Raw genomic sequence first — 12,054 nt, 5'->3', positions numbered from 1 at the left:
GCCGCCTCAGTCTTCAGGCCTCGCTCTGTGTCCTACTCATTATCACGCTGTCATGTTTAAAGTCACAACTTCAACACCGTTAAAGAACACAAGACTGAAAATCTTTTAGTGCCTCGTATTTTATTTTACAGTCAATGTATTTTCTGCCACAAGATAAGAAAAAGGAACTGAAACAGTCACTCATTTCTGTGTGGTAAAGAGAGATGTCAGTAACCATCAAACAGAAGAGGAGAACATTCAGTCTGCTTCCCTTCACGCTGCTGAAACGTCAAACAAGACGGAGCGCTAATATAAAACCACGCACAGCGTAAAGAGAACGGAGCCCAGACAGGTAGTGCTGGGGTTAATCATGGAGGAGGAGCCGGTGGTGGTCTCAGCTGTGGAGAGAGAGAGAACAGATCAGCCTTTAACGGGAAACCCCCCCGACCCCCACCCACCCCTCCTTCCTGCTCTGTTCCCCTCGAAATTCAAAAATGAACATCATGTTGTATTTCAGACTGAGGCCATAAACTCATCAGGAAAACATTCACTGAGGAGGAGGAGGGACATTTTCCCATAGACTTAGTGCTGCTGTTTTTTTGTAATGGTACGACAGCATCTCGGCCTTGCTGCTTATTGGACGGATTGTTTTTCTGTTGGAGTAGCGAAGGTGGAGGTCACCTGAAGGTGAAAAGTCTTCGTCATCGTAGTCCGTTGAGCTTCCCTCCTGCTCCATGTCGTTATCGTTCACGTCGCTCTCTGAAGAAGTGAGCGTGGACGCTGCATGGAGAATAACAGCACTTTTTCAGGAGATCCCATAGACTTCAAGACAACCTTGCTTCTTATATTCTGAACCCTTCTGAACAAACTGAGTGACGTCATGATGTTAAATTAGAAACCACTGCTGTTTGTTGGTTAAACGTTTCACTTCCTTGTTCTGTCTCTTTAAAGAACATTTGGGATCAGTCAGCCTTGAAGTCCTGAAACTGATGGATCTGTAACTAAAGAAGTCAGCTTAGTTTGTGAGATGAGGGTTCAGTTGCGTGACAGTTCTGAAACTTTGAGGTTTCCCTTACACCAGCGAATCAGGATATTCTATTTCCTGCAGCGAGCACTTTTAAAAGCTCAAAATGTGAGTTTAAAATCTTTGATCTGAAATGGAAGTTTTAGATTTTGGGGTTATCGAGGTGAAAGAGGAAGAAGAACAGAGAGGAGACTTTTCTCAGTCCAGTCAAAAATGTCTGACTCTTCTGCAAACAACAAGTTTTCTTATCAGACTTGAATCAATAAAAAGCCAAAGGAGCTTTTGTCATGTGGTGGAGACGGAGCTCAGCCAACCACAGACAGTCTTCGACTGTTTTCACAGACTCACCGACGGCCAACGTCAGCAGGTAGATCTTCACCATCGCCTTCATCTTCACCTCTTCTGCTCCAAACAGCTGGCAGAACACGGAGCAGCAGACTCAGGTTGTCTTCAGCTGACTTTAAAGCTTCTTTCTGAAAGCTACCAACTGTGTGTGTGTTGATTGAAATTACACACAGGAACTGGCTAACCACAGAGATGCACAGTAACCAGGGCTTCAAATGTAAAGTGACAAAGCTTTTACTGTTTCGTTTCATTCATATTTTCTGTGAATCTCCCGAAAAAATTCATTTTATAGAGAGTCAGTATTTGGATTGCTCAAAAGTTCCTAATTTTGTGTTCAGCCCTGAAATGACAAAATGAGAAAACTCCCCATCTGCTAAATATTTAAAGATGCTGTGAAACGCCGTTTGTGACTGAAAGTTGACATTTAATTAATTTTTCAGGACGCCAAATTCCAGACAGTTCGTCATACAGAGAAACTGTCATCCTTTGCAGACGAGTTTCTGATATCAAGAGCATCGTTGTGCAACAGCACAAGGTTTCACCTCGCTGCCCTTAATCTGTCAGATACTTCAGATGAAGAAGATTTTAAATGTTTTTTAAATGTTTTAAATGTAATTAAATTAAAACATCTTTTTATTTCCATCCTGAAAAATTCACAGCTGCAGCCAAGATGACGAAAGCCCTGAATGTCCTTCCCGGACTCAGTCCTCATCCAAGTCTTCCTTCCTTCTCAGCTTCTCGCTGTCAGTTTATAAACTTCACGTAAGGAAATCTGAAATCTGTTTTACAGCTCTTTGAAAATCACTTTAATTGTTTTTCACATCATGTTGGCAATCATTGTTGTAGCAGAGCTTGAGCAGCAGGTGGCAGAGTTCATTTTACCAACACATTTATAACGTCACAAAAAATCAACAAAACAACAAAACACACAACGATGCAAAGCCAAATAAATTATTTCATTTTTGCTTCTTGGTTTATTGCACTAAAATCTCTTTGCTGGTTGAAGTAAGGCGTCTGTCGTTACTGTAAGGGTGTTTGTGTTTGTGCATACAAACACACAACAGGAACACAAGTTCATTTTCACCATTGAAGATTCAAAAACACAGATTTAAACAATGAAGTGAAGCCTCTGCCTCCACAACAATACACAACAATACAACAAACATTCTGTTCCATTTGCTGTGTGAAATCACATTTTATAAAACAAACCCTCCGTTTAGAGGATGTAAATTAAAACTTAAATGCTGGTTTTGGGATTCAGATTTGAAAAATCACCTCATCTTTAAAAATACTGATGATCTAGATGATTTATTCCAGATTTAGTTGCTGCTTAAAGTCAAGTTGTGCTCGATCTAATTAATCTCATAATTATCATGTAATCACTTCGTCAACGTTCCCTTCCTAAGCTGGAGGTCAGTTCAAAAAGGCTGGAAAACGCTCCTGAGCACTTTGAATTACAACAATTAAATCACCAAATATTTGACTTTTATTTTCATGTTAACAAATAAATGCTATTTTTTTAGAAAATAACACGTAGAAAAAAAATTTGTTCCGATCCCACAAATATAGAAAACTGAAAATGATTTACCTCCAAAAAAATCTCCATCAAATCATTTTCATTCAAATGAAATATCAGCGATCGTCACGTCAGAATATTCAAGTGCTGCCACATATGAAGATGAATTGCTCAACGCAGAGCGGCAGAATTAGTGTTGCATGTTTTGTGCTTGTCTGTTTTCGGCCTTTTTGAGCCCAAACTGTCACTCCTCTGCAGACTGGTCCGGGGCGATGCTGTGCTCCTGGGCGATGGCGGCCAGCTCCTTCAGGAACTCGGCGTACAGGACGATGGCGAAGACTCGGCTCTTGGCCTGGGGGGGGATCGGTGGGCAGGGGGGTAAGACGCCCGGAGGAGCCGAGCCGTTAGGGAGGGAGGGGTCCAGGATGATGTCACCGTGCTGAGATTCGAAGCACTCTGAGGAAAAGGAGGAAAGGTCACATCATGAAAAAGCTCAACACGGAAACCTCCAGCTTCACGTGTCTCTTCATTCACCTCTAAACTTGCTGTCCTGGTCTTTGGCCAACAAGAACCTCCAGGCCTGAGCGACCAGAACCGGATAGTCTGGTCTATCAGCCACGTAGCGTTCAATCTGAGTGTGCACTGACGCCAACACCTGCGGAGACACAAACAGGAGTAAAAACACACAACACATTTTTCCCATAACAACGGGGCTGGATGTTACCTGATGGAGTGTGCGAACGTTGGCCTGGTTGTGTTTGGAGTCCGTGCTGAGCAGGAAGGATCTCAGCAGAGGTTGTGGGTACGACGCCAGCTGGGCCAGGATGCCCGTCACCAGCAGGTTCACAGCAATGGAGTTCTCCAGAAGGTTCTCGAGCCGGGACAACAGGACGCTGATAAACGGGCCTGAGGCGCCACGGGTCGGATCACACACAGGAAATACAGGAAGGAGAATTTCTGCTTCTGCTTCAGGAACACTCACCTGTAAAAGGAACTCCGTGTCTCCTGCTGCTCCTCATCTGCTCACCTTCCTCGTCCTCATTCTCCTCCTCCTCCTCCCCTTCATCCCACCTGGACCTGCAGACCACTCCCTCCTCCTCTTCCAGTTTCTGCCTCAGGACTCGAACCCGCCTCCTGAATGTGCTGATGTCGTCTGTGACATCATCACGGTCTGGCTCCACCCCAAAAGAGAGCAGGAGCTCGTGGTATTGGGACAGGAAGTCGTCGTCGTTACGGACTTCATCAGGAGACTCGGTTGGAGGAGTTGAAGGTCCGGCTTTGTGATGTCCGTTTGGTAAAGTGTTTGTCACTGCAGCAGGATGTTGTGTGTTGTGGTGCCCATGCTGTTTGTGTGTTGTGTGCTTGTGATTGACAGCAGTTGTGTCTTCACTCAGGTTGCAGCTTTTCTTAAATAACAGTCCGGCATCAGCTTCGTGGATGATGTGATTCTGCGCGTTGAGTCTGTTGGTGACAACTTCTCGGTCATCTGTCCCGTTTCTATCGTCCTCTTCATCCTCCTTCGTCCTTCCTTCCTTTTCACTGTCCTCACTCCTCCTTACATCCTTCCCTTGATCCTCACTCCTTATTCCTGCCTCCTTCGCGCTGTCCTCGCTCCTCCTCCTTTTCGACATGATGCTGTTCACTGTGTCCATGACTGTCCTCCCTGTTGTTGTCAACATCGTCGTTATCATTGTTGTCGACATTCCTGTCGATACCCGCTGACCGTTCGAGGTGCCTCCACGTGCCCTTCGGTTAGCTGCCATGATTCTCTCCAAAATGGCCGCCTTCGTGTCTCTCTGGGCAACTAGATCGTAGACCAGAACGTCGTCCTCGAACTCTGACTCCTCTACATAGGAGCCGTGGACCAACTTGATCGCACTGCGTCGCATTTCCTGGATGTGTTGGGGAGGGAGAGGATGAGGTGCTGCCCCGCCACCGTTTGGTAGCGAGGCCGATGAAGATGGATCATCATCTGCAAAGAGGTCATCCCACTCCAGCTCCAGCGCCGAGCTGGCTCTCCCCGTGTGGTTGCCCGTTGAGGCAGTATCTGAGGAGGACGGCGTGGGGGAGAGAGCTGACGGGGGAGGGCTGATGATCAAGGAGCAGATGGAGTTGCTCTTTACTCGCTGCACAAGTTCCTCCTCATCTTCTACGTCGTCTTCTGGCGTGTCAGTTCGGTACTCGTCAGACGAAGGGTTGATCCCGTCGTACGGGGCCGACCAGAGCCGACACGCTCTGCAGAGAGACCAAAGTCACAGCTCAAGATGTTGGACATGTAGAATTGTATTTATCTCTTCAGACTGAAGTATCTCAACAACTTGGTGGGAATATGCTGATGGTCACAGGATGTGTACTAATAATGCTGTTCGTTGGCACTTTGGGACTTTTAAATTGAAGTTATTACAAACATTCCTGTCATCCTGAAGAGATATGCTTCAGTTCACATAAACTGTCTCAACATCAACATTCACATTTAGATCCACCTTTGAACCGTCCCTGATTCTACAGAACGTCCTCCTCTAACGGTGTGATACCACAGTTCGCCCAGCAGATGTCCCTGAACGCATCAGTAAACTTCCTGATGGTACTTTGTTGCCTGAGAAAGTTGTTTTGGTAGTTCCCAAGTCTGCCGAGTAAAGCTGCTGAATATCTCTCCACACCTGAAGACCAGGCTAATCCACAGACCAGCAGAAGTCAGGTAGACTCACCTGCGGGAGGCGGCGATGGCCTGGCGGGCGTCCCAAAGGTAGTGGAGGTAGTTTACATCCATCAGGAAGTCCGAGCCTCGATAGTAACCGACGCTGTCGGAGACCGTCAGCTCTGGAAGACAGACACAGTTTGTGCTGTTGGACCTGTGATGGTCAGGTGTTATCTCACTTCCTGACCATAAGCTGGAACAAACAGGACCGACCTGCTGCTTTGGGCCAGAGGACCAGCTCCGAGCCGGAGACATACCCAGGACACCAGGAGGGCATGAGGAGCAGGAAGGAGGCGGCGCCGGAGGAGTAACAGTCTCTTTGCTTTAAGGACGAGCGCTGCCTCCTGCTCAGGTGGCTGCAGGGAATCAGATACCTGAGCACACCGAGACGGGACGTCAGAAATGATGCTTACATCTTAAATCTTTATTCTGTCTACTGTCTGACCGACCTGAACACCAGCTGCAGCATCACGTCCTCACAGAACAGACCAATCAGAGTCCTGAACAGAGCCAGCGACACCGTGCCCAACTGACGGACGCACAAAAGGTCAGAGGTCATTCATCCCTCAGAAGGAAATGGTGGCCCGTCAGATTGCAGGTTGGGTGTGACTGTGTGTTACCTGAAAAGGTGTGTTCACCCTGCTGACCAGCGTGTCCAGGACGTGCACGTTGTCGTGCGTGTGCAGCAGGATGAAGGACAGGAAGGTCTGCAGGAGGGCGGGCTCAGTGATGGAGCGCAGGAACAGGTCCAGGTACGCCGTCGTGGTCATCACCTCCTCCACCATCAGCTAAACACAAGTGTGTACGCGTCAATGCTGGATTTATTTCATTAGACTTTTTAGCCTTATAAACGCCTCCATCAGTGTCGTCGCTGCAGCTTGTCGGCTCGTGGTGAAGCTACCTTGTGCAGAGCCGGAGCCAGAACCGGAACCAGGAAGCCGTTATAGATGTAACCCAGCAACTGACACCGGATGGAAGGATGAGCAACCTGCGAAGAGCAGATAAAGACAGACAAAGTGATCCATCCTTTGATTTTAGCCCTTTTGTGTGTGTGTGTGTGTGTGTGTGTTACCTTGGTAACAGCGCCACAGAACTCCAGTGAATGCAGGAAGTGGACCAGAGCTGGAACCTGTGGACCCGAACATCTGTTCAGAGTGTTGTACTGTCACTGCTGTCATTTCTAGCTTTTCCAGCTGTGTAACAGATACCTGCTGCCAGTCCGCCCGGTCCAGACAGTACCAGTCATCACTGTAAACCTGCAGCCGGGCCGGCAGAGACGAGTACAGACCCGACAGACCTGTGGCCAGCACCTACACAGACACACACACACATTATAGCTGGACTACATCTTTAATAAGAGAAGAAGAAGGAGGAGAAGAAGAGAGGCAAAGAAAGAATAAAACAACATGAACAGCAGCGGCGGCGGTCAAACAGCTGCAGCCTCACGTCTCGGTAACAATCAGGCAGCCGTCCAATCACGTGCAGACTTGCTAATCCCTCCCTGAGTACGAGCCAATCTCACTCTGATTTACTAATCTGCCCTCTCCAGAAAGATTAAGGTCAGAGTGGTCACATGGTCTTAAATCGGACACACACACAGACACACAAAGGTGTCTTAGCTCGCCCTTTCACACAAACACACACCGACGGTAAAAGAAGTGATGGAGCCAACATGGCCGCCGTAAACAAACTGTGCCTTCATTTATCATTTCTCTCTCTCTTCGTCCTCACTGTGTCTCCCCCCTTTTACTCCCCCCTCTCCTTCAGCCGGAGCTCGTTAGTTCTTACATAACTGTCATAATGAGATTAGAGAGCGGAGAGAAGATGAATGAAGTGAAGGCCTCATCTTCTGCTCCCAAAAACAATGAAACTGTAAAGAACTCAAGTCCCCGATCTTAAAATACTGTCTTTATCATTTAAAACTTTACGTTTGATTTTTTTAGAATTTTTGTAAACTGTCACTTTCTTCCAACTTGTAAAAATTCTGGCACCAGCACAGATTAGTCCAGTTTAGCTCAGCTAATGTGGGATAAACTTCAGAACTTGCATTTCTCTGCGATATAACTCACAAACGAAGAGAGTGAACTCTTTTTGTTTGTACAACATGTTTTAAACAGATTTATCATCAAACTGCTGATGTTGTTGGACCAAGTCCTTGAACAGAATCCTTTGACCGTGCTGAGACACGACCTGACCGTGAGACTCGTCTTATCTTTGAATGATTCTGTCAAGGTTTGGTGTTGAGGAATGTGTGTTTGTGTCCTTACAGGACAGAAGTATGTGTTCTCTCCGATGTGATGTGCGACTCTGGGGTCGGAGGCCGACAGAGACATGATGAGCAGCAGAGCGTCTCTGGCCTGTTGACCGACCGAACCCTGTCTGAGAGAGAGAGAGAAGTCTTTGTGACAGACGGAGGGTAACACTTTACTGCGTCTGTACCAAACCGTTGTGTATACCTGTGTGTAAACGGTATGAGGAGGGAGAACAGCAGGAAGTTGGCGGCTCCCTGGTCCTCGCTGCTGTGGAAGAACAGTTCTAAGACTGAGGGATCTTTGACCAGAGCCACACAGAGCTGGTTCAACAGGAGGACAAGCTCCGCCTCCACCACGCCACCGCTGTCTGGTGATTAACCAAACAGGTAACTGATTAAACTTCTTAGTATCTACACCTGCAGGATGTGAACCCGCTGAGCTGATTAGATGCCATTACACAGCTAAACCAGGTCTCACCGGGTCCAGCTCCGGCACACGAGGCCAGCAGCATCATGAGCGGCCGTAGAACCGGTTTATGGTGCAGCAGCGGCTGTTTGGCCTGAGACAGAAGCATCTGGTACATCCGGAGCTGTTCCAGCTTCATGTCTTCTGTAAACTGTCTCCTCAGGCTCCACAGAAACAGCCGCTCCATCACTCCCTCCAGGACCACAAACTCCAGGATGGGACCCATCGCTCCTCCTGGAACCACAGCATCAATAGATACCCCAAAGCAAACAAACATCTGCAGTACGAAGGGGCTCTCTGCTCTCTGACCTTGACCCGCCTCTTCCTCCATCAGCAGGAAGAGCATGTGCTCCACGTAGTTCTGGACGGCGCTGGCTTCATCAGCCGGGATGGGGCCGAGGCGTAACGCTCCGCCGCCGCCGCTGCTAATGGGATGACCGGACAGGAAACTCAAGGTGCTGGTGCTGCTGCGACCCGGCTCGTGTTTCTCCAGGATCTTCACCACCTGCACAGAAGGAGGTCAGAAAGAAGTGAAAGAAGGTTTCATTCTGTTTATTATTTGTTTTGTTTGTTGCAGAGACCGTTGACATTTCTGCAGAAAGAGTCAGTTCGTGGTTTCCAATAACGACTTCAACAGCAGTTTGAGTCCTTTTAATACGATTTGGTCACAATTTAACTTAACTAAACGGAGAACTAATGAATGAAAGAAGAATCAAATTCCCTGTCTGGACTTTAGTTAACCTTTGACCTCAGCTGCTTCACACAAAGACCACACACACACAGACACACAGACATGGAGTGTTTGTGGGTTTTCTTGGCGGCTGTAGAGAAGAGGTTTGTTCTAAATGGAGCCTGTGTTTAAGGGCCAAAGTCTGGGTGAGTAACACACACATACACACACAACCACACAATCACACACTGTTTGCCAACCATTATGAGGAAAATAGGAGAGACTGAAGAGACTAAAGCTGAGACAGAAAAACAAATCATCAGTAAAGTGAATTTGATTGGCTGATTGATTGATTGGTTACCTGGGCCCAGTGGTTCTTAAACACGATCATGCATGTCTCCGGGTCCACCCCTCGCAGGGTGAGGGACTTCTTCCGGTTGCCCCCGACAACCACCGAGGCCATCATTTTGATTGGCTGTCAGGTGGCTATAGCATGTTCCTGCTCAGCGTATGGACGGGGGGCGGGGGGGTACCAGAGGGGTTGTGGGTCGGCGGCGGTCCGACGCCAGGACAGGGGGCATCGGCTGGCACTCTTGGCCCAGGCTCAGTCTCCCTCTCTGGGCTCTCCGGGCAGCTGCTGGCCTGGAGGAGGTGGAGCAGACATTTTCCCATAGGCTTCAATAAAATCTAACTGTCCATTTGATTCTCTTTCATTTTGTCTGATACATGAGTTGATCACTAATAACAGTGTGTGTTTGTGTGTTTGTTTCTAGTGCACAACTTTAAGTGACCAGCACATTAATCCCCAGCAGGCGGTCTGAGAGGGATCAGACCGGTTCTCCAAAGACGAGGCCGGAACAGGAAGTCAGGAAGTGAGGGGTCGTTGCAACCAACAAACAGGAAGAGAAGACAGAACATCCCACCCTGGGCGTTCCAGGACATTCCAGGAATTCCCAGGACACTTTCCAAGAATAACCCCCCCCAGTACAGTATACACACCTCTGTGCTGCTGCTGAGACAACATGGACGAGCAAGGTTGATGCCTGTTGTCCTGAGAAAGAGAGAGAGAGAGACACAAAATCCATCCTTCACCATCTGGGCCTCTAATCCGAGTGTGTGTGTGTGTGTGTGTGCAGACCAAACTCTTGGGTTTTGGTTCAATTTCCTGTTTGGATCAAAAAAAGAGAAAGAGATGATAATAATCTGAGATGAGACACTGATGTTTAATCCCAAAGCACCACCATGAGTGTGTGTGTGTGTGCTGTCCTTGTTAAAGTCAGACAGTCACATGCCATCACACAAACCGGGGATTAACACACACACACACACACTCACATGGTGGAGGTGTTCAGGACTTCTCCTCATTTATCTGATTGTGATTTAAATGAAATTACCGTGACGATGGTGACACAAGTTGTTATAGGGCACATCAAACGCACACAGACACACTGATACACACCAGCTGCCTTGTATGACGGAACAATATTTGCACAGTTGTTGCATTGGAGACAAACTCTGGTCTTTTTGACTACAGCTGCAAATTTCTCACCAAAAACGTTCAAAAATAACAGCCAGAATCTGAAACACTACCGACGAGCTGTTTTTATAAAGTAACATGAAGTCAGTTCACTGAAGCACATTCAGCACAAACTGTATTTAATTCACTCACAGTAACAAATGTCATGTTTTCTATCATAAAGAAGTATTTCATGAAGACAGTTTATTACCTTGTGTTTTGTTATTTTATTATTCTTAACATTCATGTTATTATTATCTGAGACTGTGATATAAATAGTTTACTGATGTGCTCTGCTCGTGGCTTTGTCAAAATTTCTGACAGCGTTTGTTTGGACGGCAGCTCAGAACACACTTCAATTCACCACACTGTGCGTGCACTTTGTGTGTTTGTGTGTCTGTGTGCAGGTCAAGGAGGGTGACTGAACTGTGAGTGTGTGCAGATGCATACTACACTTAACACTTCTGACATCACACACAGCATTACTCAGCAAACACACACACCTTATATAGAAAATACCAAGTCATTGAAATAAAACCAGTCAGACTACAGTGAAATATAACAGATTCATAGAAACCTTCTCTGTGATTTATCCATATAATCATATTTTATTCTACTCTGATTTGTTTGTTATAAATCTGCTCTTCTGCCCAGTGTGCTGAGATTAATAATAAATAGTCTTCTATGATAAATATTAATTCAGCAGTAAAACAGGAAGGTTTTACCTCTGGGACAAACTGTTGCTTCTTCCTCCGAAAAAACAAAAAGAGGCTCCGAACTTTGTCCGACAGAAATAATGAAACAGAACCAAAGTAAATAAATGTCCAGGGTTTGTTGTGGACCGAGCTGCCGGTATCAGTCCGGACCACAGGCCAGTTTCTGAAGGGCTAAGCTGCTCAGCTGTCAATCACTGAGGGTAACCCCGCCCACACACGGGCAAGCCACGCCCCATGACAGAGAACGGGACAAACAAACAAACAAACAAAGAAATTTAGATAAACTCATTATAGGTGAATTCAACAGAAACAAAAAACAGAGCAGAAAACAAATACAAATAAAGTCAACTTTACAGCAGAACAATCTTCTGAGCAGCTACGTTATTTAGGAGGGGAACCCACACACACTGCTGTGAGATGCTGTTAATCACCGTGGAAACACAAACTGATGGTTAATCTGCTGTCACAACACAAAGAGGTCAAATGGATCACAGCCAGAACACCCTCCTCATCCTCATCTTCCTCATCTGCATGTTAAAGATGAACCAAAAACGGTCTTTATGTTAAAATTATTATTACTACAACATTCATGATTTTTACTTTCACATTCTGAGTTCGCTCAAATTGTGATAAATAAAACATGTGGAAATCACCTAATGACAGACAGCATGTCTGTTGGAGACAGTTTTAGTTTGTAGATGTTTTAAACAGTCTGTTGTGGTTGTTATTGTGAGGACACCTGTTGTTGGATGGAGCTGTCGGTGCTGCCCTTCAGTGGCAGATCACTGAAGCTGCAGCTTCATTTCGGGTCATTTTAAATTTCATTTCTTTTCATTCAATTTTCTTTTTTTTGGCACCTTTTAATATCTCCAG

General features: G+C 46.5%; 2 protein-coding genes and 1 long non-coding RNA gene across 3 annotated transcripts in view; 1 reads left to right on the top strand and 2 right to left on the bottom strand.

Annotated features, from left to right (window-relative positions):
• LOC115058578 (myelin-oligodendrocyte glycoprotein-like) overlaps positions 1-12,054 on the bottom strand; it is a 279,510-nt gene that overhangs the window by 29,565 nt on the left and 237,891 nt on the right. The gene's annotated exons all lie outside the window — the stretch shown is intronic.
• Positions 2,144-11,323, bottom strand: LOC115058593 (protein FAM160A1-like). Its single transcript, XM_029526000.1, has 19 exons — positions 11,191-11,323; positions 9,949-10,000; positions 9,311-9,591; positions 8,589-8,784; positions 8,292-8,513; positions 8,019-8,181; positions 7,830-7,941; positions 6,771-6,872; positions 6,635-6,691; positions 6,464-6,550; positions 6,183-6,350; positions 6,012-6,091; positions 5,776-5,936; positions 5,573-5,684; positions 4,606-5,099; positions 3,847-4,569; positions 3,589-3,770; positions 3,399-3,519; positions 2,144-3,320 (listed from the first exon to the last, which is right to left on the bottom strand). Exons 3-19 carry the CDS (start codon positions 9,413-9,415, stop codon positions 3,109-3,111), a joined length of 3,297 nt encoding a protein of 1,098 aa, XP_029381860.1. The 5' UTR covers positions 9,416-9,591; positions 9,949-10,000; positions 11,191-11,323; the 3' UTR covers positions 2,144-3,108.
• LOC115058596 (uncharacterized) lies at positions 7,611-10,729 on the top strand. Its single transcript, XR_003842124.1, has 3 exons — positions 7,611-8,200; positions 8,443-8,798; positions 9,723-10,729. It is a non-coding gene; the product is annotated as an uncharacterized LOC115058596 (long non-coding RNA).

This window comes from Echeneis naucrates, chromosome 18, assembly GCF_900963305.1.
Source record: "Echeneis naucrates chromosome 18, fEcheNa1.1, whole genome shotgun sequence".
NCBI classification, from domain to species: Eukaryota; Metazoa; Chordata; class Actinopteri; order Carangiformes; family Echeneidae; genus Echeneis; species Echeneis naucrates.
This window is presented reverse-complemented; position numbering and strand designations above follow the sequence as displayed.

Bases quoted from the DNA above. Each gene is read 5' to 3' on its own strand.
- LOC115058593 (XM_029526000.1), bottom strand. From the start codon at position 9,415: ATGATGGCCTCGGTGGTTGTCGGGGGCAACCGGAAGAAGTCCCTCACC. The intron at 8,182-8,291 runs GTGAGACCTGGT...GTTAATCACCAG, and splicing joins GTGTGCCGGAGCTGGACCCG to ACAGCGGTGGCGTGGTGGAG. The intron at 6,551-6,634 runs GTAACACACACA...TGCTCTTCGCAG, and splicing joins TCTGTGGCGCTGTTACCAAG to GTTGCTCATCCTTCCATCCG.